General features: G+C 46.4%; 1 protein-coding gene across 14 annotated transcripts in view; it reads left to right on the plus strand.

The window, feature by feature from the left end:
* Positions 1-23,227, plus strand: part of ARHGAP32 (Rho GTPase activating protein 32) — a 262,161-nt gene that overhangs the window by 138,916 nt on the left and 100,018 nt on the right. For 11 of the 14 annotated variants that reach the window (XM_066981261.1, XM_066981262.1, XM_066981264.1 and 8 more), the window contains one exon: positions 18,939-19,025. In XM_066981261.1, the coding sequence (XP_066837362.1) occupies positions 18,939-19,025 (87 nt within the window). Of the gene's footprint in view, positions 1-746; positions 768-4,544; positions 5,439-18,938; positions 19,026-20,564; positions 20,714-23,227 lie in introns of those variants that run through there. The other 3 variants (XM_066981272.1, XM_066981274.1, XM_066981273.1) reach the window with 3 other exon arrangements.

Consider the following 23,227-nt stretch of genomic DNA (forward strand, 5'->3'; position numbering starts at 1 on the left):
GTAAAAAAAATTTATATTCACTGGCTTACTCTTTTTTTGACCGCGGATGAAGGCGTTTCTCAATAAGCTTAAACAAGCCCACGTTAGAGCTTCTGCTTGGTTTCTACCCTTAACATGTGTTGCCAGCATATAAAATGAGCCTGTTTAAAAATGATGGGCGAAGAGTGTGAAGCAGTCCTGCTCCTGGCCCCTTCCAGAGGCTTTTCCGTGCCGGCAGCCCCGGGCGCTGAGGGCAGCGCTGGCTTTGGGCACAGCGACGGGCAGCGGCCGAAGTAAGGGCCCCGTTCTGTCCAGCAGTAGCCAGGGAACGAAAGGAGGCTTTGTTCTGTGGTAAAGCCACTTTTCTTTTGAATAAATAAATAAATAAGCAAGCCCCTTCAGTTGAAGGGTCTCCTTGTTTTTGCCTGGCCCCGCCAAGTGGCTGGTTCCTCACACGGAGCCGTCCCCATTGTCTTGGCGCTGGAAATGCGCGATGCCGTGCCGAGCCGTCCTTCAGAAGGACGGGGCTCGTGAGCCGGGAGATGATTTTGCTCATTTTCCTTAGGAACCCGAATCATTGCCGAATCCCACCGTAATTTGTGGTGCGGTGCCACCTAGCGTGCGGAGGGCGTTCAGGCCTCTCCTGCTCCGCAGGCCCGTGGCCGCGGTCGTCTCCAAGCAGCTGCAGCGGTGCGCGGGGAGAGATGCCTGTAGCAGTACTTGTGTGCCATGAGCTGTCGCTTTTCAGAAGTCTCATCTTTACAATTGTTTGGCGTTTTTGGAGCGAGGTGAGGCTGGGGAGTAGAAAAGGGCAGGAGAAACGGTGGTAATTTGCGCATCCTCATCATCTGCTCATCCGTCGGCTCATTCTGCGGTCATAAGCTGATTTTGTATCGTTTGTGTGTTTCTTAAATCACATCAGGAATTATTGTTTGTCATTTAGAACATGTCCAGTGGTTGGTAGGTGTTTATATCCAGTGTGTTTTACCGTTGCACTTTCATTACTCAAGAGATGTCATTACGAATCCGTGCTTGAGTTCCAACCCCAAACCCTGCCCACCTGGAAGCCGTTTGGATCTGACTTCTCTGGTCTTTGGGCCTGTTGTTGGTGGATCTGATGCAGGAAAAACGTGACTTCATCCCTTGTGCTGTCGTTCTTCCTTTGCGTTTTGATCCCCTAGTTGGCTCTTTTAAATTCTGCTCGTATTAAAACACGGCTTTTCTGTCAGCGAGACGGAGGAATCCTTCCCTCTCCTGTTCCGACAAGTATCAGCAACGGTGCGCTTGCAGACGCGTCCTGGTCCAGCACCAGTGTTGGTATCGCTGTGTGATATCCAAAATGTTTAATTCTAAATACTGCCAGGAGGGGGTCTGTGCCTCCCCAGGTGATGAATGACTAAACCTCGGCGCGATAAAGGCTGCCAGAGAGGATTAATTTCTGAATAATCTCATTTTGGTTTCAATTGATTGTGAAATCAGACTTTAATAGGGTGTGAAATGGAAATAGAGAGAGGTAACACCAGCTGCCTTTATTTACATGTGTTAATCAGCACAGAGCCAAACAACAACAACAGAACTGGAGCCATTCGTAGTGTTCGAAATGCCTCAGTTTGGCTGTGAACTTGGAAGAATGCTACTTTGCAGATAGGTGGAAGGTCGGTGGCATTTTTTAAAAAACATCCCAAACATGCCAGCATCCTATCCGAACCCTGAAGTTACTGTATTTCAGAAATACCAAAAGTGGCTATGGAAACCCATCATTACATTGAATTAGTTTTGCTTTGAACAGTAATGTGGAAAATATTTACTTTTCCCTTTTTGTGCATAGCCTGTGGTGTAACGAATAACACACAAGAGCGGGCATGTGTGCTTTGTGTATCAAAGTGCCTATTTCCAAATGTCTGCTATTACAGTCACCAGGGTCAATTAACCAGTGACTAAAGGTGGTTTCCTTTGGAGACAGACTGGGTTTTTCTTTTTGGCTCCTCGTTCTTAAATGGTGGGCACCACAATCTTATGGGAATTGGTGTCGGAAGCAGAGCTTGGTCTGCAGCCAGGGAGATTTTCAGTTAACTGTTCAATGCAGCTTGGTGGGGCGGCAGGGAGAGCAAATACTGATTTGGGTTGTGCTGTAGGTGGTAGTAGGAGATGTCTCGGCAAAACCCATCATGTCACTTCTGGCTAATTCCCTCTGTTGTTTGACAGCAATTTGATTTGGGTTCCTGCGAAACTTGGGGATTTTGACGGTGTTGCTTGGGGATTGGTTTTGTTGGAACAAGGATGGTGATTTCTGCAGCAAAGAGCTGAGGCAGGTTCAAGGAAACTTTTTCATTATTCCTCTGGAGAGGAAGAAGCAGCCTCCTTAGCTTCAGCTCATGAGATTTACCCCTTCTTTCCTTTACAGTTTCCCTCACTCATAACCCATAACCTGCCAGAAGGAGCAGAAGATGGGACAAGGAGAGAGTGGCTATGTGATGTAGGGCTCTGTGCATACACTCGGGTGCACGTGCCTCGGTACCCCGGGACATCCACGTGGGAGTTGCTGCACAGAGATGGGTATAAACCTAGTGCGTAGTAGGGTTTCTTTCAGCATCAGCAGTCTCCATGAAAAACGCAGATTTACTGCACACCAGCATGTGAAATTATGCTGTTTTTTCTTACAAAACAATATCTATATTTCAGCATCTGACATACAGTCAGGCTTATAACCTACATACTTGGCTTGCACAGTTGAGAACTGCATGTTGTTTGTCAGGATGAGGGCAGTGATTTCATTTAACAAAGTCAACTTAGAGAATAGTTGAACTTACAGCTGGATAAAATAGGCTTTGTCAGTTGAGGGGAAAAAAGAACATTTTGGTTATTTACTGGTGTTTCTTTTTCCTGCTATCTGGTACTTGGAAACAAGGAGCATAGATGGTTTTAAAAGGGAAACAAAGTTTATAATCAGCTTTGTCTTATACTAGTAGCATCCTTTGCAGCTCCGTGTACTTATGAATGATATATGCTACTAGTTAGGGAAATACAAGCAAATGAGCAGTACAGACAACTGTTCACACGTTGCTCTGTCGCATTTTACAGGTCATTTCAGGATGCTCTTTGCCTTAGCAAATATGCTTCTCACCTCAGAAGAGATTTTCTTCATTGTCACTTTCTATAACCTCTTTGTGCCAGTGGCAGACGAGGCTGCACATCATTGGAGGCACCAAGTCTGTGTCAGGAATTGCTGTCTGATTTTATCAGAAAAGACCAGGTGCAAGAGGGAGTTGGGACTCAGCTTTCAGATGGGCCGAGGGGCAATGAAGACAGTGCAAAACTGGAAGGCTGCTGCTTGCCGGTTACTACTACCCAGTTTTGCGCAAAACAGGGCTGCTGTGAGGTGGCTTAGGCTTTAGAATTTAAAGGCACTGACTTCCTTCATTCCCTAATGTATTTTCTTGGTGCCATTAAAGTACACCATGGTGTCATGTATTTAGGTGTATGAGAAGCAATCTCGTCAATTCTGCCAACTTGTCATGCTTGAAAATACAGCCACCAGCAGCACCTTCCGCTAAGTTTTCCAGTGTAACGGTTACATTTCCACATGGGCAAGCAGGCGTGGAAAATGGATTAACGTTTGTTGCCATCACGGGCAACAAACAGGGAAAAATGGGAGAATTGCACACAGGCAGCAGGACAGGTATCAGCACCGGCGTGAGGTAGTTCTGTCATCTTCCTGCAGCATAGACTCTACTTGTTAGAGAAATAAATACAAAAAGTGTGCAAGAAGAGAGTTTGTTTAAAATCTGCACTCTGCGGTGTTACACTTAAAATGTGAACTTATGGGAAATTCCAAATGCATGAAGGTAACGGAACATCGCTGTGTCAACACCGCCAGATGCTTACGTGACGATTTTCTGTCATTTTTGTGCCGGCCAGCCGGTCCCTGAGACTGGCTGTAACGTCCCAAGCAAAGTAGCTCTTTCAAACAGAGCACCATCTAGAGTAAAAAAAATCAAGTACTGCAATACAGCACTGAAATAGACTTCTGGCTATTCAGGGTAAGACCTGCTGCTGGCTCCTGGAAGATGAAGGCACTCGCAGTAGCCCACCAGCTTCCAAGGACCGACTTAGCCCTGTTGTGGAAATGGTGCAAGTTCCCTGAGCTGGGCTGCAAAGGTAAACGAGAATTTGACCAAACATGGTAATAAAGGCGTGAGGCTGTGCTAAGAAACTGTCAGATATTAAGATTTCTATTTTAATAAGGGAGTTCAGAAGTACAGATGTGAGGGAGCTGATTGTGTTCCCTCCCTTCAGTGGGGAGATAAATGCCAGGCAAGGGCAGGCTGGCTAAAAATAAGAACCCCTGACGTGGTCAGTAAGTTGCAGACGCCTCTTTCTGAGCAGGAAGGACTAGACCTCAGTATCCTGGGCTAGCCAAAGTGCTGTGAACTGGCAGGAGCAGCGTTACAAGGTGTGGTGTTCAGCAGAACTGGTGGCTCTCGGAGCGCTGAAATTGCCACGCACACTTAGCATCGCGCCCGGCGCTGGGGCTGAGCGGAGGGGCGATCTCCTTGCTGGGGTTATCGGTGCTCAGGCGCTGCGTGGTAAAATCCTGCCAGTGGATAACGATCCGCAAAATCTGGTTTGCAAATGCTTCAGTGTCATTCATCCGATGGCCGTAGTATAGACCCCTTGGACAAGCTAACGTATTTAGGCTGTTAACTGAACAGGGAAGATTTTGACAGCAAACTTTTCATCGTTTGAATGCTCGTTTTCTGTAGGGAGTATGTACAGGGAACAGAGAGCCGTTGTACCTAGGCACTAGGGCACACATCCTGCACTGATCTGCAGCTTGCACAGCACCAGGGACTTGAGAGGAATTTCACGGAGCTTTAGCTCTGAGCAGTTTGATACCAGTGGAAACGAAAGGACGAGGAATCGGCTTGCCCTGAACTGTGCTGTGTTTCAGGCATGTGATGGCAGTTTGCTGTCATTTTTTTTTCTTCCGAGCCGTAGCAGCAGACTTGTGCGCCGCGCCTGAACACAATCCCTGCATGCATTCCCTCCCTCTCTGTTTCTCTTGGCTCTTGTTAAACTCCACGGCTTGTCTTGTGGGACCTTTCCAATGAGAGAGTGAGCGGGAGAGAAAGGAGCAGCGCTGATTTCTCTACAGTGCAAATTGAGCATGAAATGGGCAGTGTGGAAGCGGCTAACGGGGCTGTGGAGGCAGCTCTCGAATGCTATTCATAGGCACGTTCAGCTGAAGAAGCAGCGGCACCAGGAAGAGAGGAGAGGAGAGCGAGTGAACGGAACGTGGGGAGTTTAATTTGATTTCGCTAGCCTGGAGTTCTTGCATTTCGGAGCCGATGCCTGGAAGGTTTTTTCAATTAACTGCTGGGAAACGAAGGAGAGACCTGGAACTGTTAGGCCTTGGCTAGGGATCCCATCCATGGAAAGAATAGATCATTGTAGCAGGGGTAAGTAGTACACAGCCTTTCAGAGATCCTCTATACTTGATATAAGATCCCTTTTGTTTACTGGCACAATGTAATAGCAATGCTAAAATAAAACCGGCTGAAAGAAAGCCTTAAGGATGGCACCAAATGCTAATGTGGCAATAAAGAGTGAGTCAGATTACAACTTCACAGGCAGTGTTTGCTTTGCAGAATTATCAGATGTCCTTTAAAGGGGGCATTTCTTGCATTTTTGTGTAGACTGTCTTGCATTACTGATTTTACAGACAAGGATAATGCAACCTGTGGCCCTCCCTCCAGAGATTAACCTGTGGCCTTTTGGAAGATTTTTGTGCTGAGCAAGTCAGTCTGAAAGATGTATTAATGAGGGACAAGGAATTAACTGGGAGTGGGGCTGGGAAACATCCCGGTAGTGGTTTCCAACCTCAGTAAAAGTGAATGGATGTTCAGATCCTTTTTTTTTTTTAAACTTCTAGTGAGTCTTATACCAATTAGAGAAATGAAGAGCCAGTAAAAAACAAAGGAGTGTGTTGCATTTTATGGTGCTAGATGTATTGCTGATAACACCTAGAACACTTCCTTTTTTATGGGGCTAGGTTCACCAAAGATTTCTTTTTAAAATGAAAATATTTTATAATACATTTGCTTTTTATCTTTCATGTGTCCTTGAAAGATAATCTCTGGAATATCAAGCAATGTTTATTGGTAAAGAGGATGCACATTTGCCCCGAATGTTTATTTGCACAAGGAATTTTATAACCCTTTATTTGGGTGTTGCTTTTTGACACTGATACGTACCTATATGAAACATAGATTTGGGTGATTTGGTGCAGGGGCACTTACCACTCATCTTAGAGCTGTGCTGACAGGAACCACAGAGAAGTGTACAGTAGACAGATAACTTTTCAGAAGATTACATGCATTATTTTTCATTCATAGACAGTGAATTATTAACGAGACAGAATCACCATTTGCTATCCGGACTTTCTAGGAATGACTCTGTCCACATGCCTACCTCTAAAGTTCCTGCCACGGGCAGCTCGGTGCTACTCCAGGCTCTAGGCAGGTGGTGCAGATCGGTGCAAAGCATCTTCAAGAGCCCTGCAGAATAACTCCGCGAGTTACCCTCGCGCCTCCCCTTGGAAAAGGCAAGTGGCTGTGAGCCCTTGGGATGTGTCCTAACTTCTCCCTTTGTGCTGCCTCAGCTCTCCTGCCTCGCGTGTAGGAGAGCTGGACTTAACCCACTTCCTATTTCCTGCCTATCTTTGCTCGTTGCTTTTCAGCTGGCCCCATGAGCCTTTCGTTGCTCGCTCCCCGATTTGCATACGTGACTAAGGGCGTCTCTTTGCGTTCATTTGTGATCTCTGGTAGCTGTCGGGCTGAGTGACACCTTTCACTTGAGCTTGTGGTTAGTGTGACAAGTAAGAGCTGGTGACAAAGCATCTGTGTTCCTAAAAATATGAGCTTCCTAGTTGCCATAAGTCAAAGAAACGGAGAGCTTTCTTGTGTTTTATGTACGTGTATGGGGGTCGGAGTAGGGTAGGGAGGCATTTGGACTGGCTGCTTTCAAAATGCTGGACTGTTTGCAAGGCAGTGCTTCCCGCGTGCAAAATGCAGTAACTGTGAGATTTAAATTCATTGTTTGGAGTCTATCTACTTGACTTGGGCAGGTTTTTTTACTCCTGCTGATCCCTTACAACACAATTCTGTGAGTAGCTGTGGTTTTTTGCTTCCTCCTTCCCTTCTTTCCATCCCTTGCTTCCTTTCTCTCCTTCTTTCTTATGTTTCACATTTTAAAAGCTGTGAATTGGCAGGGAACAACCTGATACGCTCTGGAGATCTAAGAGACAAACTCCTAACAAATACCGTGCAGCTCATCAAACCTCAGAAGTCTGAAACTGATGAGGAATTCACAGTCCTCTGCCTGGTCCAGAAGTGCCGTTTGCAGGATGCACTCTGAAAGGGCCTTTCCATAAAGATGCTCAAAGATGTGTTCAAACTCTTCTTACATCAAAACCAAACCAACCCCCTCTGCTTGGCCCTGCTTTATCGTACCTGGAGGTATCTGTGCCAGAAATTGCTGCAATGTTTGTAATTACGTTTTGTCAGCAGTGTAATATTAATGGGAACCTCTACCCTTAGCCATTTAACACGTCCTTGCGATTGCTTTTACTAAGGAAACGCTTCACTTACGCGATACATTGTTTTATGGAAAATTGAACGAGATGACTCGTGTACCTCCAGATTATTTTAATTTCCTTTTGGCCGCACTGCAGTTGTTGCTCTCTCTCCTTTCCCTGCGAGCCCTGACGTCTGTGCAGGAAGCCACACGGGGCCTGCAGGCAGTATCCTGATGGCTGCTTTTCTCCACGTGGCTGGGGCAGGGGTGCCTGGAGGGCTCAGCGCTTCAGCCGCTCCGTGAAAACGCTGAGGCCGTGCAGCAAGACATCGCTCCCTCCTCCTGTGGCTGTCAAAGTGGCGTGTGCTGCTTTCTCCGAGCAACAAAACAACCGTTTAATCAACAACATGCCATAATGGAGGCTCTGTATTTATTGGAACCAGATGCGCTCGTGTTTCTGAGGCCGGGCTTGCCCGGCGAGCTGTCCTTGGAGTAGCCGTGGTTTTGGTTTCCACCATAGGTGCACCAGCAAACTGCTTCTTCCCTTGTGTCCTGTCCCACGGCGTGTCTGCTGGTGGTCAGGAGGAGTAGATGGGGTCAGTGACAGATTCTGCTCATTTCCCTTCTAGTGCCTGATCCCCGAAGCACGTGGCTGTGCAGGAGAGTACGTGTATGTTTGTTCCTGTGCTCCGGGGCTGCTCTCACCCCGGTGCCTGGAGTATTGAGTAGCACCTAATAAGCTCTCTTGAGGATGAGTTTGCAGAAGGAACACGATTGCCTGCGCCCTTCTGTACCCTGATAGGTTCTGGCAGTGATTCCCCAGCTGTGGCCGCAGTTACTGAGTGCGGGACTTTGCATGTGGCTGCCACGTGTAGCTTATTACCCTGTTATAAGTCTGGCAGAGTACAGGAACCCTGCACCCATGGCAAATGTTTGTTTGAGAGCCACTGCTTAGTGGCATTTTTGATGTGTTTTCTGGAACCCCAGGCACTGGGAATAGTGCCCCCCACAAGAAAAGAGGAGAAAATGAGGTTAGTGTGGAAGTGAAAAACCAAGTACCCACGTAGGAAAGAAACCTGTGAAGCAAATCTGGTAGTAGCTCTGTTTTTCTCCCATCTCTTCCCAAATTTTATTACCAGTGAGATTGTGCTTCATACCAAGGAGCCAGAACATCCAGATTTCAACCAAGTAAGGTGAAAAGCAGTTTCCAGTCTGGTGACTGTAATGTAGAAAGTTCTGTCTCTAACCATGTTTTAGGTCTAGTTTCTCCGATGGCCATTATCTCTATTACCTAGAATACATGGAGTAAGGAAATTTCTTAATGGTCAGTTCCTATAGGGCATTCAAGACAAAACCCAAACCTACCAAATTCCAGCCAGAAAACCCACAGGTGGCAAATCCAGCTTATGGAGCGTTGCAGGATGTTGTGCCTCTTTGCCAATCGCCGAGTTCCTGAAGCACTTCTCTGCAAGCAGCTGCATCGAGGAGGATGTTTGTTAGTTTGTTTTTAATAGCATCTGGTATTTTAACTTCATGAAAACACTCTGTTTTCAGACCCTAAGAAGTTGTTTTTTGCCTAATGGAGTCCCTAATGGTTGCATCTCAGAAGCTTTTATGAATATTTCATTGCTTATGAAGGTTGACCTTCTTACACACTTGGAGGAAATAAACGGGTGAGACCACAGGAGAAAACATTTGCAACTTAATACATGAAAATCTGGGAAAAGTATCTCTGATACAATTCTGTGAGATTGTTTGTCTCAACAAGCTCAGGCATCAGATGTATTTGGCTTGAGAATTAAAACAACAAACTCCGGCAGCATACACCTAAGCTGCCTGCACTGGCAGCTCAACCTGGGATCAGGGACCGAAAGTAAACTCCTCTGAAGTCACACATTTCTAACTGCAGTAGGAGTGCAATTCTGTCAAGGTTAGTCTTGGAGTTTTCTTCACAGGAGCACAAACTGGATCCCACTGTGCTGGGTGTCTGAGAGCAGCACTGCAGCAGCCCTCTGGCATGGCACGGAGAGGCCCCCTCCCCGAAACTGCACGCAGGACTGGGGAGAGTGGAAGTAGCCAGGAGCTGCCTTCCATCTCCTCTCGCTGCGTGTAGCAGAAACGTGGCTCAGGGCAAGTTTTCGGTTTCATTTTTATTTTATATTGCTGGCTTAGTTCATTAGTAGTTCTTAATCTGCCTTATCTTTTACTTTGTCTAATTGGCTGCCGGTAGTACTCAGGGTCGAACTGTCTTGCACTGGTTGCTGTGGTAAACTGAAAACTGTCAGGTCTGAAGCTGCTGTATTTGCCGCGGTGTCTTTCCTGGCATGAAGTTCCAAGAGCACTACATCCCCCGTACGGCATATTGTTGCAGCTTTGCAAATTCTTCCTGACAAGGGGCTGCTTCTGGACGTGCACCTGGTGAGCACTGTGTTGTAACCCAAGGAGGTTCTCATCACCAAGAAGACAAATTCTTCCTTCTCAGCTCGAGTAGCATAATGGAAATCAACACCTGTCAGACTGATGCTGGTAACTTTAGTCAGTGCTAAAAGCAGTTGAATTTCAGTCTGAAGCTGGCTACTGCTTGCACATAGGCACCCTGTGTTTTTCTATCCAACATCTACTGGGGCTATTCCTCTGCTTTGCCTGATTAAGTGCACTTTCCTGCTCCAAAGACATGCCACTAGCAAAAATCTTCAAGCTTCAGTGTGTGAACGGCCTTAATAACCTTTACCCAGCATTACATTCTGGAGTCAGCCTCTAAGATGCCAAATCCGAGAACAATTAGTTCTCAAGAGATGCTCCTCTTCTCTGCCATGTTATGATGATGCCACTTGCCAGCCACTTGCGAGAGGGTTCAGGTGGAAGGGTATTTGAAAAGTTGCAGCAGCTAAAAATGCCAAAAGAGCTCTGTTTTTCACATGTCCTAGTCAGCAGGCGTCCCCTGCACGCTCCCCTCTGTCTTTAAAGTTATACTCCACAATCGTTTTTGATTTGCAAAGCGACTCGAGGGGTGTCACAGTCTCTCTCAGAAGCACAGCGAGATACACAGTGTGCACGCGTGACCTCATTGGAAGCTTATATTGAAAATGAAATAACAAAATAACCCCAAAAGAGACTGGATCTGGTGCTTGCATGGCACATATGGAGCTGTTATGACATCCAGCATGATTCAAGCACCTCAGAGGTCCTGCTGTGGGGTGAGTATCTGCCCTTTTCTCTAGCTGTGCATATTTATAAGCGACAGTAGGATTTATTAATCTTGAAGGTGAGGCTGAGTTGAAGGGGTGCTGACTGTTGAATAATCATGCTTCCAAAGGAAAAACTGTCTCATGTAATTTGCAAGCTTAAAATAGTTCTCAAAGTAACTACGGGCAAAATAGACTTCCCATAACCTTTTAAATTTACTTGGTGCTTGTATTTATGTAAAATTAGTCCTTCTGAGTACACCTGTGAGTTGATGGGAACTTGTCTGCTAGAAGGAGAATTTAAGCCAGCATTTAATACCACTTTTATTGCTAGAGTCCTCCTGACACATTGCAATGATGTTTTCTCTTTTCCTCTGCTCAATCCACGGGGAAGAAATAGGATATGTTCATGGGAACGTTATGCCTATTTACTGCAGAGGAGCATTTGAGTTTCATTCTGCATACAAACACCAAGCTGAATTAGTCAGTGAACCTCAGTGCCAATATTAGCACACTTAGGTGGCCCGAATTAATCTATGCGATGCTTAGACACAGTTTGATCATACGTGCTTTACGAACGTGACGTGGAAATTCAGCCAGCCTGGCAGAGCTTGGCTGCGTGCCTTTCACCCGGGCGCAGATCGCAGTTCTGGCAGGCCTGCAGCAATTCGGGGATCGGCTGGAGGTGGCGCGCGATGCACCGTGCACGTCAGACGTGCTGTGGGGGATTTTGTCACACCGCTCTTAGCTCGGAGTAGTAATCTGTGGCGTTACAGGAGATGCCTCTTGTTTTTGTCTTGTTGAGCTCTGTTTGATTTTTGTTGCTCTCAGGTGCCTCTTCTGAGATTTCAAAGGGATGATTTCAAAGAGCAGTAAATAAATGGAGTTCAGATATAGAGATATTCTTTAAGCATTTCTTCCTTGTCTTTACTTTCACCATTAGTTTTGAATATTTGTGCTCAGGTATAGAAGCTGCTCTATTGGAAATGTTCTTTGCTGCTCTGAAGCCACAATTTGGTAATGAAAAAGATAAAACAGGAGAAGATGGGGAAACCGCGTGGGGGTAAAATTAGTACATTTAGCAAGATAAATTCTGGGGAGAGGGGGAAAATGGCCAGATAAATACATTTTTGCTGTCAGAGGAATTAGTTAGAGAATGTTTCCCTGTGCAAAAAGATTTGCCAACCTACATTTTCAAATACTGTAAAATAATACCTTCAAATATATCAAAAATAGGTTTCGAAGGTGCCCCATTGCAAGATAAACTGATGTAAGTAATGGGTTCTGCTAAATGAAAATGAAGCGGTGTTTGAATTGCTAGGGCAATTTGAAAGGTACTGAAGGTGTTGTCTGGTAGGAGACTAGAGCTGAGGCAGGCAGTAAAAGGCTTTTCCTATGATGAGTCTGCGGCTCTAGGTTTGAACAGTGTTAAGGCATTTAACTTCCCAAGTATTTGTCCCAAGGATATTTGGGCCCTAGATTTTTTTATTTTTTTTAAATAGAGAAATATTTCACAGGAAAATCAGCCTCATATTTCTTGCTCTTGGCCATCAGATGTACTTTTCACCCAGTACACACATTCCAAAGCGATGCATAAAGGTGGCAAGATGACCTGTGGTTTTTCTCTCGTCTGATTTGCTTAATTGCACAAACATCGTAAATTAATGAGAGGACAGGCATCAAGGAGACATTAGAAGCGTGGTGGTTTAGAAAGAAGAAAAGGTCCGTCGCTAATATTGTCAGAAAAAATCATCAAATGTAACAGGGGTTTGCAAACGTAATGAGCTTTTGCTATGGCCGAGTTTGAGCAGCAGCAATTTCAGTTGCATGTGTCTGGCTGCTTTTGCCAGGGAGTTAACCTTAAATTCCGTCTTGGAAAAACGTAAAAAGATTACCAGGTTTCCTTGGAACAATGACACATCCTCTGCCAGGAAAAGCATCAGCCTTTCCACTGACTTCAAGCTCCTGGCGACAGTCAGCTCTTCATCGTCCTTGCCATCTCTCCTCGACGTTCCTACAGATGTGCGCCGTGTTTGGGATGAAACCTGTTGCAGTTTCTCTTGCCTGTGAGGCTGGTTCATGGCCACCCGCCCCATCGCACCGTCCCGCGCCAGGCAGCTCGGCTCGCTGAGACCTCTCCCTTGCCCCCGGACCGCTGCGCTGGGCGCTGCTCAGGGAGCACAGCCGGGCAGGTCGCGCGCTGCAGGCAGTGCGAGGGCTGGGTCTGCTGAGGAGGCTTGCAAACTTCTAGTAACCTTAATATTATGAAGCCTTGCAGGTTTTCCTGAGTCTGGAGAGAGCAGTTGTATTCGGTTTATGTCCGGAGTTACTTTGATGGGCCATGAAATGCATTTTTCACATGATGAGAACGTGGATTTATTTGCAGTATGTTGTGCGCAGGTAGGTATGCTTTGTCCGTTGCTTCACCGCAGGTTGTGTGGCAATAAAGGACGTCGTGCGCTTCATGCGTGCAGATCCAAACAGAAGAGAGGCAGCGCTGCACGTTGAGGAATGTGTCAGGAGCTGCACCTGCTGCTCGGGGTGAGGGACAGGCATGTTTCCGTCAGCATCTCGCTCCGAGATGCCAGAAATGTATCTGCCGGCTCAGGCCTGGTAATGGATATGCGTGGTTGTGCTTACATTTTGCTCAAAAACCTGGTGCTCGCTCCCCGAGGCTTTGTAGTGTGGTGGTTCTGTACCGCCAGTGTCACTAAAAGTTTTTGCAGGAGCCAGTCACCGGTGTGCAAATACAGCAAGGCAGGAGCTGGAGGGTGTGGGGCTGCCTGCTGGCTCCCAGTCAGCGCAGCATTTTCTCGGGAATTTAGAAAAGAACTTGAGAGATGCTGTGTGGAGTACTGAGGTCGGCTCCAAGAGGACGTGAGAGTTATCCATAGGCCTGTGCTGCTCGCTCTAGTGGCCGTCCGGGGGTCAGCGTGGGCTCACACCTCCCACACTGGGGCTGGCCCCAGAGGGCTGCCTTGCCCGAAGCGCGACGGGGCGGCAGGGCTGGAGTGTGGCAGGAAGGTCTCTGCTCCCTCTGTTTGCAAGGAGGGAGAAGACTTGAAGGGAGGAAGAACCGTATTTTCCTAGCCTATAATCTTCATTCTGTAATTAGCTGTTAACTATTTAATGCCTCCAACATTGAATACTAACCGTAACTCTCTTTCTGCTTAGTTTTTAATTTTTTTTCTTAGCTTCAAGTAAGATTTTAAGCTTCAGACAACAGCACTGTGCAAAATGATTTATGTGACTGGAAGCGAGGCAAGTTCACGGTGTTAGTTACCACAGGCGTGGACAGCTTTGCCAGAGCCCTCGTAACCTTTTCTGTAAGTATGTGCTGTTCTGCGCGCCGGCGCTCTGCCAGCGGCCGCGCGCTGTTCACTTGCTGAGATGTGTGTGAGGGAGATCAAGAGCAAGTGTTCGTGGCTTTATGAAGCAGAAGCCGAAATAAATAAGCTTCATAGACGAATCGAGTCTGTTTCGCAAGCCTTGCACAAATTATCCTTTCATCGGGAGAGCTGGAGGATGGAGTTAGCATCCCTTGGGAAACAGGGAAATTAAAGGCAAAGCTACCTAAGTGAGCTTCCTGTGGCATCTGGGGGTCAGGGAACGGCTGGGAGGAGCAGGCACAGCCCCACTCACCTTGCAAAGCAACGCCAGCTCTTACCTGGGCAGGATTTGGCACTTGAATTTGGTACCAACAACCCTAGCCTCAGCAGCGGATTTATGTACTGCTCTTCCTTAAAATCATTTTTTAAAGTTTTTGTAGTTCGAGAAGGGCCCACAGTTGTGGTATAAAGCGTAAAAATGATTGCATGAATCTCAAAGCTGTATTTTCATTACTTTTCTGTCTGTGATGACACATGCTCATGAAACAGGGCCTTTCAAAAGCTGCCTCTGTTCTAATTCACATCCTGCCCGCAGTCACTAGCCCTTCCTTTTCCAGTCCCTGCGTGGGGAGCATGGCAGGTCCCGCACAGGTTCACAGCAGGTTTGAAGTTGTGGGGCTCCAAACAAACAAATGAGACTTTAAAACACCTGCTGCTTTGCTGCGAGCACAGATCTGCCAGAGTTTGATGCGAGGATTATTCTTGGAGGGAGAGCAGAAGGGAGCTCCAAAGCCACTTTCGAGAGGATAGGAAAGAGCGTTTGTTTTGTTCCCGCTAGCCCCGGCTCTGGGAGGTAAACGCACAGGCACAGAGCTGTGCTCAGTAAAACTACCAAGCTTTTCAGTAAGACGTCTGCGTGTGCCATGTCATAACTAGCTTTCCCTCCTGTTTGCTGTGGTGTTGTTTATCTCTGCGAGAGGAGTGACCAGTAAATCATCCCTGCAGGAGACTCCTGTAATCGCTGTCTTTATCTGCTGGCTTACTGGAGATGAGCTGCTTTTTCTCAGACAGTGGGAAGACCACAAGAACTAGAAGCATTTTGAAGCTAGTCCTGCCGGTAAATACTATCAGTAAAGTCTTGGTGAGCAAGCACTGCTCTTTTTTGGCAAAATTCTGTATGAACAAGGTATGTAACTTCTTTGTAAGTTGGAAGACAAAATTGTGAAACTTGCTGTGTCAGAGTGGATGGGTACAGTGAGGTTGTGGTCGCTTCTTCAGCTGTGTCCTGCTCTTGGAAAGCTTTGCTGCTCTTTGGTTTGTTATCGGTCCCATTGTTGCGCAATTACCCATTGTTCCTGGCATCAGGCATCACTACAGCTCTTACTGGTCAGCAGCACAGTGACAGCGTGTGCTTTTGCAGGAACAGGAAGAGTTCCTCGCCTGCTCCAGGATTTAGCACATCAGTTCTTTGGTGGTCTGTGCAGAAAGGCAGAGTGGAGACTCACAGGTTGTCTTTAGCCATGTAAGGGAAAATTTGAATGATACCTTGACATAAATTTTATGGTACCAGGTGCATCTGTCCTTTGTAGGATGTCTTGTTTGTAAGATACACTGCAGGAGGAAGGGCTTTTAAATATCATAGTATCAATGATTTTGGAACAGCATTAATGTATATCAAAATAAAAATTAGGCCACATCGGAGCAGGGAGCATAAGTGAATCTTCCAGGGCATTTTGCTGCGAGGATAGTTCCATTACAAGACAAACCCAACAGATTTCCCTGTGTGCACAGTTCTGCTCTCTGTCCCTCAGCAGTCATGAGACTGGCTGCAGGAAGAGGGGCAGTCACTGAGCTCTTACAGCTTTTCTCTGAAACAAGACGCTTCCGTATATGTAGGGCAATACAATGGGTTTAAAATACCACTTCTCACCACAGGCAGATTAGCGAGAGAAATTACTGAGGAATTGACCCATCGTGTCACACTGGGACTTGGGAACAAAAGCACGTTACTGGTTGATAATCTTATGCAGATTACGGCAGCCCCTGTGCAGGCATTTTTTATTTGTTTTACAGGACATGTAAAACAGCCTAGGAGTTCGTTTAGCAAGATGTGTGCGGGGATGTCACGTAAACGGCTCGAGGGAATGACTTGCTGCCTCTCCTCGGAGTCCAGGGAGCCGTGCTGGTCGGGCTGGCTCCTGCCCGGTGTCAGAGCATCTCCCCTGCAGCCAGGCACCCCGGGGAGGTGTCTGCGGGTGCCCGGGTGCGATGCTGCAGGGGAGGCCCCTTGACAAGCAGCCCGCGATGAAACCGTGCACTAGCAGGGGACCCTTGGGGCAGTAGGGATCGGTGCAGCTTACCACAGTGCCTGGCTCCTTCCCTGGCATTTTAGTGCCACAGGAACCAGCACAATCCCAGTAGACCAGAGAAGTTCAGAGGAGAGCTGCCCAGCTGCTGAGGCCTCCAAGTGAGCTGAGCCGTTCTCTGCTGTAGCACAAGCAGCACGTCTTAGTCCCGGAGTCTGTCTAACCGGGGACTTTCAGAAGCATTAAAGTGAAAGCTAACTGCGTGGGTGTAAAGTCAATGAATATAAATCAGCCGGTTAATCCTCAGGTAGGTATGCTCTTTCAAATGGAAAACGATCTGAGTTTGCTGTAACCTAGTCCTCCTACACGCAGAGACCTCACGCCTACGGATGATTCACTTTCTATTTCTGGAGAGATCGTGTGTGGACTTGGCTTGACATGAGTCCAAGCTGGTGTAAATGGCAGCAGTATGCGAGAGGAAAGGTGATGCAACTCAACCTTTGTCTTAACTCGACCCGTACCCTTTTCTACCCCGTCTCGTGTTGCACAGAATCAGGCCTTGTGTGTGCCTTGTGTGTGCCTTGCGTGTGCCTGGGGAGCTGCTGCAGTTGTGTGTCGCCGATCTCACGGCCTGGCTTTGCAGGTAGGCAGAGGCCGAGAAGCGATGTGCAGCCCTCGGGATGCGCTTTAGCACTGGTGAACTTTAAGGAAGGCAAGGCCTGAAATTTCGTTGTGGGCGGACGGAGTAGGTGTATGTACTCTAAATAAGCAGTGGGGAGATTAAAGGATGGAAACTTTTCTCCTTGGGTAGGAAACCCGCTTTTAGTTGAACTGGAGCTCCCTGGAACCTGACACACGTGGAAAATATTTCCAGCCATGTATTAGCTTTCCTTTAACTGCGTGCTTTGTTTTTTTGTTTTTCTTTGACTGTTAGTTTGAAAATATAGTAGCACTTGAAATATGAAATTTGATAGCAAAGAATGATGATAAAGTGGTGGGGAATGTGCAATGCAGAAATAAATAATGGTATTTAATCACGTTTATGGCAGCGGGCCACGTACTGCTACACACATAGAAAAGTCAGTCTTACAAATCTTTAAAATTGTCTCCTTCTGGAATGCGATCTTTTAGGGTAAGTAAGCTCACCGTGTTACAGATCCTCTGAAGCAGTTTGAAAGGTTTATCTCCAGGGCTGTGCTGCACACCAGCTGCAGGGGGATGTGAGCGTGTGTAAAAGCCTCAAAGTTTTCACTGAAAAGCTTTAGGGAAGAAAGTTCTCTCCAAAGGGGAGATAAACTCTCCTTTGGTGGAACCAAAAGGCTGCCCAGAAGCTGGAAAAAAAAAAAAAGTGTGCTAAGGAAGTGGTACAAGAAGAGCTGCAAGAGTGGTTGAGGGAGACACGCCATGCGTGTTCTGGAGAGGCGATTGGTGACGGAGTGAACTAGTGTCCAAACGGAGGTGACACCAAGGGGATTCATCTTGAAGAACTTGCACGGCGTTTTAAAACTTTCTATATCCTACCGAGTAAAGAGCAGCTTCAGTGGGCGTAAATGTTCTGAAATGACCCCAGTTAGGTCCAGTTTAGACTGAAAGTGCAAACTGTGCTTCTGTTACAAATCCTTTGATGGGAAGTTGTTATTTGCTCACCAAAAAACACTTCCACAAACGCCCGTCCCGCTGGGGGTCAGGAGAGCAGCGACAGCTGGGTGCTGAGGGGCTGAGGCCTCATCCTGCTCGTGTGCCTCTGCTCTTTCTGCCCTGCTGAAGGATCTCCTCTCCTTAAAACAGCTTTTCGGAAGACATTTGTTTTGTTAATTTATTTTGCAAACGGTCTTAATTTGCATAGGATCAATTTGTAGCTTCACTTTTGGGTGAAGATCATTAAACTTAAGCCCCTGGAAGTGCAGGACATGAAGACCCCTGGGAGCAGCAGGGCCAGCAGAGGACTTGTGGCTCTGTGTGTACAGGAAGGACACGGTTAAATCTCCTCTCACTGCTCTGAGAAAAGCACGTCCTGGTGTTGTATTTAATGACTCCTTGCATCTGATGAATGGCACCATAAAACCCTCTGTTGTGGTAAATTGCTTGACAGCACTGGAATTAGGATATGTGTTTTATTATCCAACGTCTGCCTGAACATATAAAATAAAAAATGAATAAAATTGGAGGGGATCACTGTTATCTGATACATGAATATTTATGGAGATATTTTCAGTGAACAATTAATTTGCAGACTTCTAAGCGAGAGGTTTAATCCCCGCCTTGAACACTTTGCCTTCCTCTGATTGTTTTATTTTTGTACCATATTTTTATTTTTAAACTGTCAGGGGAGATGCCAAAACCCGGTGACATTAGAGGGTCTGTGCAAGGCACGAATGCTGAATGGTTTCTACCTGACAACTCCAGACAGACGAGCGTTTCCCTGGTTCCCTGATACTCAGCATGTCTTGCAGCAAGTTGATGTGACTGTTGTGCTTCGTGCATTATTCCATGGCTGGCTTATCCCTGCTCACTGACCTGGTCTTTCTCTCTCCCTCTTCTCCCCACCCCCTGCCTTGGTGTAGCTCTCGCTCCCGGAGGAACAGAATGAAGTGACGAGGAACGGCTGCGAATCCAAGGAGCTGGTCTACCTTGTACAGATCTCGTGCCAGGTAAATGCCACGTTTTCTCCCCCCACCTCGTTTTGCAGCCTGTGTTGCGCTATGTTTAGTGACAGCCTCATAATATTTTGATACGGCACTTCTCTGCAGTGTGTGGATTTTTTCCCACTTCTCCACTAGCTCAGTCCTCAGAAGGATGCTGTCTGTGGTGCTGTGACCGGCTAATTTTAAGGAAACAAAGGGAGCATCAAGGGGAGAAAAACGAATCAGTTAAGCAAATAATCCCGGCTGCAGTTTGTGCAGAGCCACACGATTAGCCCAGGGACACAAGCAAGCATGTTCGGGCGGTGTGCGTGTGCCTGCCAGTCGTGGGGGAGCGCACACCGACACACCAGGGATGTAAACAGAGGAAATACGTGAGCGAGACAGCCCGCCAGTATTCCTGTCGGTTAAGGCATGCTGCTGGGAGCCAGGAGCTGGGGACTCCGGATCGGTTCCCAGAAACGTCTCCAGACGGCTGACGTGAAATTCTTTCGCTGCCTCTGCTACCGTGGTACCAAAATGCTTTGGGCAAATAAATCTGCTGCCTTGTACCACAGATCCCATCTGCTAGCGCAGGGATAGTGACTCTGTAAAATGCTGCATACTGGGTTATCATATTTTAACATACCAAAGAAAATTGTTGTTTGTGGGAGACCTATTGCACTGGTAAACTCAACTGGGAGTTAATGCCTGTGAGGTTGTTTTCCTGGTCTCAGCGTGGCAGCCCTTTTCTTCATTCATCTCAGCACTTCGTGAGCACCCGTCTCAGCAATTTGTCCCGAACATTAATGGGAATCACTGTGATGTCTGTCTCTGTCTTTGAAGCGCTTGTGCTGGTTCTGCTGACATTTCTCAGGTACTAAAATGAAGTGGACGGAGCAGGCATGCCTGTGTTGTCTGCGCTGAGCTGTGCGGGGTAGGGGAGCGTCTGCTGTCACACCGTGCAGCGCAGTGCCATTACTGCACAGACAGGCTGGGAATTTGCAGTGAAGTTGCTCCTCTGCATTACTCCAGGTGCACGCTGCTGTGGTGTGTTCAAAGAGAGCTGAGGAGCAAAGCATCTTGCTCCAGTTTGAAGGTGAAGCTTGGCACAAGCTGAGCTGCAGCAGCGTGTAGTTAACGTGATAGAAACACGTGGAATAATTCTCCTCTATTGTCAGGGCTTACGGTACAAGAGCACTCACGGACACATGTGTCTATACGTGCATATACAAGTGCTGCTCTTCAGAGAGGGAAGAGAGGCTGAGAGCGAACATCTCCTAAAATTGCCTGTGGTTGGCCAATTTGCTAGTACTGCTCTGACTGAGCTGTAGCCAGTTTCGTAAAAATAATCATTTTTTAGAAAAGGAGTCCAGGCCAACAGGCAGCGCTGCAAAATGTAACGGTGGACACGTGTCTGTGTCCCAGCCAAGAGCAGCATGGTGACTTACAGTGGGATTTTTCTAGGGACTTAAGGAAATTTAAATTTCCATGTATTTTGGGTCCTCGCATGTTTGGGACTTCATTCAAAGTGCTGTTTGGAGTTGAACTTTAAATTTGTTCCTGACTGACCGTTTCAGGTGGGCTTCTAGAATGTACTGGCACTTCAAAACCGTCCGTTGCTTTAGAGCAGTTGTACTCTAGCCTCGGAGCACACCACTTCTGATCTTCCTGCCTACCTTACTGACCTCTTCTAAAGATTACCAGGATGCCCTCAGGTATAGTTGTGTTTTTAAACCCTGCAGAACACGTAAGCGCAGGAGCAAGCCTCTGGAGTTGCAGAGAGCCAGCGTGAGGCACGGATGGTGCCGTGATGGAAGTGAGCCCAGCTGTCCAGCAGTTGGTCTGACACTTCTGGCAGACCCTCAGGTGCTTCTCGGGTATGTTTCTGAGACTACAGTGAAGATCTGATTTCTCCGGGGACAGTGTGGTGAGTTCTTTGCCTTGCCCAAGGCAGGTGCTACTTTGCAGGCAGACCTAACTGAGCTGCTGCCCAGTAGATCCAGAGGCTGTGAATCGTGCCCAGCTGCTGAGTTGTTACTTTCTTTTTCGGTGTTTTACTAAACTAAAATGAAAGCGCTGGGAGTTGGCCTTATCACTTTAAAGGATGGGCACAGGACCAGCCACCTTTTCGTTTAGTAATCCGACTATCTAGGGTTTCTCCACACCCCGAGTTTGTGATTCATCTCTCGTGTTAGTCTGTCCCTGCCTCTCAGATCCTTACAAAGCTGAGAAACTTGTGGCATCTGGATTCAATGAAAGGAAAGGCATGGAAGGAGCTGCACAGCTGAGTATCATTTCTACCGTGGAGATACTTCACCCCTGACATCTCGTGGCCTCTCCTAATGTCCAGGGAAAAATTCCGTTCTGTCACACGCTGGATACCAGCGGTGTCTGGATGGATTTGGCTCCACATTCGAATTAAATGGGAGGTGTGAAATAGCTCATGGAATGATAGTGCAGTGGGGAGAGATTTTGGCAAGATGCGTTTGTATCAGGCCAAAAATACTGAAGGAGGGAGAAAAAAAAGCCTATAAAACAAATTTTACTTTGCTTGCCCTTCGGATATGCTACTAACATTGGTGTTCAGCCTACTGCAACAGCTTGCAAGTCTCCTTGATTTCTCTTGTGGGCACAGAGAAAAATAATTCTGTTAATTAGGGCTAAATCCGTATAAATTTAAAAGCGTTAAGATAGTTGTGATTTGTTGCGAAAACAAGAGAGTGTGGTGAAGAGCAAGGGCATTTGGCCATCCTGGCAACTTTAGATTACAAACTTTAGAGAAATAAGCTGAAAAGCCTGGCTCTGGGATCGAACACATTGTACTACTGTGCCTTGCCCAGTTTGGACTGTATGCAGATACAATCTGTGTGTTGTGTGGTCCATAAAAAAGACGTTTATTTTGTTATTTCGCTCTGTAGCAGACAACAAACCCAAAGCTTTTGAACATTAGACTTTTAAAGTATCCAGCTCAGCCTTAGCTGCGTTTGGCAGACTACAATTCGGCATTTACACTAAGGAAATTCTATCCCACTCTTTCCCATCTGTAAGTATAATTTTAGTGGTGTAAAGAGAATTATTGTTTGATGACTCTTTTGCAAAACCTTCCCAAATAAAGTTTAAAAAAAATTTTGAGATGTGTTTGTGACACATTTCTGCTGCAAGTCAGCTTGTGAAACACAAGCTTTGTGTGAGGTTCAGAGGGGTTTTTTAAAGTCTCTATCCAGCTTTTCTTCTACTTAGAGATCTCAAAAAATTAATCCAGGTTATTAGCTCTTAAGAAGAAGTGGGAATATATAGAAAGCTGTTCCAAGGGTTTTTGAAAAGTGGAAAGACGGGATTCTTCTTTTGATTGTTTGGAACAAATTTAATCATGAAGACTAACAGATGACTAAGGTAGGTTTTTAAGATTTTTTTGAAAGATCTGATTTTTGTCTTGTTTTTTAGAGCAATGAAGGTGGATTTAGCTTTTTTCCAAGGAAGATTTCACTGTTTAACTTTCACTCGTTTCCAGGAGATTGCTTTCAGGACATGCATAGTTCCTGCTGTTGACATATTGCTATTACTAAAGTGAATATGAATAAAATCCCTTTCTATGATGAAAGAAGAGTGGTTGGGGAAAAAAAAAAAGACTTGTAAGCAATCTACAAATGCTTGAAATCTGAGGAAAGGTTTCTGGGAAAAGGAATCCTGTTTTGAGGTTGCTCTTTCCCAGAGCACAGACAGTATGCCACGTGCATTTTGGCTAGGAAGGAAAATGCCTTTTAGGAATGGTAGAGATGTTTTTTTTTGTGTAGAAAATGGAGAAGCATAAAATGCTGGGATGGGGGGTGTGAGGACTGTACCTGCGAACCTTCTGAACTCCACAGACAGTAACTGCGAGCTTTAACAATGACCACAGACCTTAAAGGACCACAGAGGGTGTCTGAGGCCTTGCTGAGTTTGTGCTGTACCTGTAGACTGTGAAGGTCCACTGACAGCGTCTGCAATTCTTGCTGAGTTCCACAGGGATAAGCAAAGAATTTACAAGGTCTGCAACACATTTAAAAGGGGTTACTATGTGTGTTGAGAATAAATCAACGAGAGTAAGAGCCTGCAAAAAGGTTGAAATAGGCTAATCCATCCAACATGTTTTGTTGAGTTGTAAAGCAGGCTGAAAATCTGCCTTTTTAATGTTTTTAGATTTGCCTGTGTGACATTACAGCAGCAACTCCCTGCATACACGCTTAAGT

Source organism: Anser cygnoides, chromosome 21 (assembly GCF_040182565.1).
Source record: "Anser cygnoides isolate HZ-2024a breed goose chromosome 21, Taihu_goose_T2T_genome, whole genome shotgun sequence".
Lineage (NCBI taxonomy): Eukaryota > Metazoa > Chordata > Aves > Anseriformes > Anatidae > Anser > Anser cygnoides.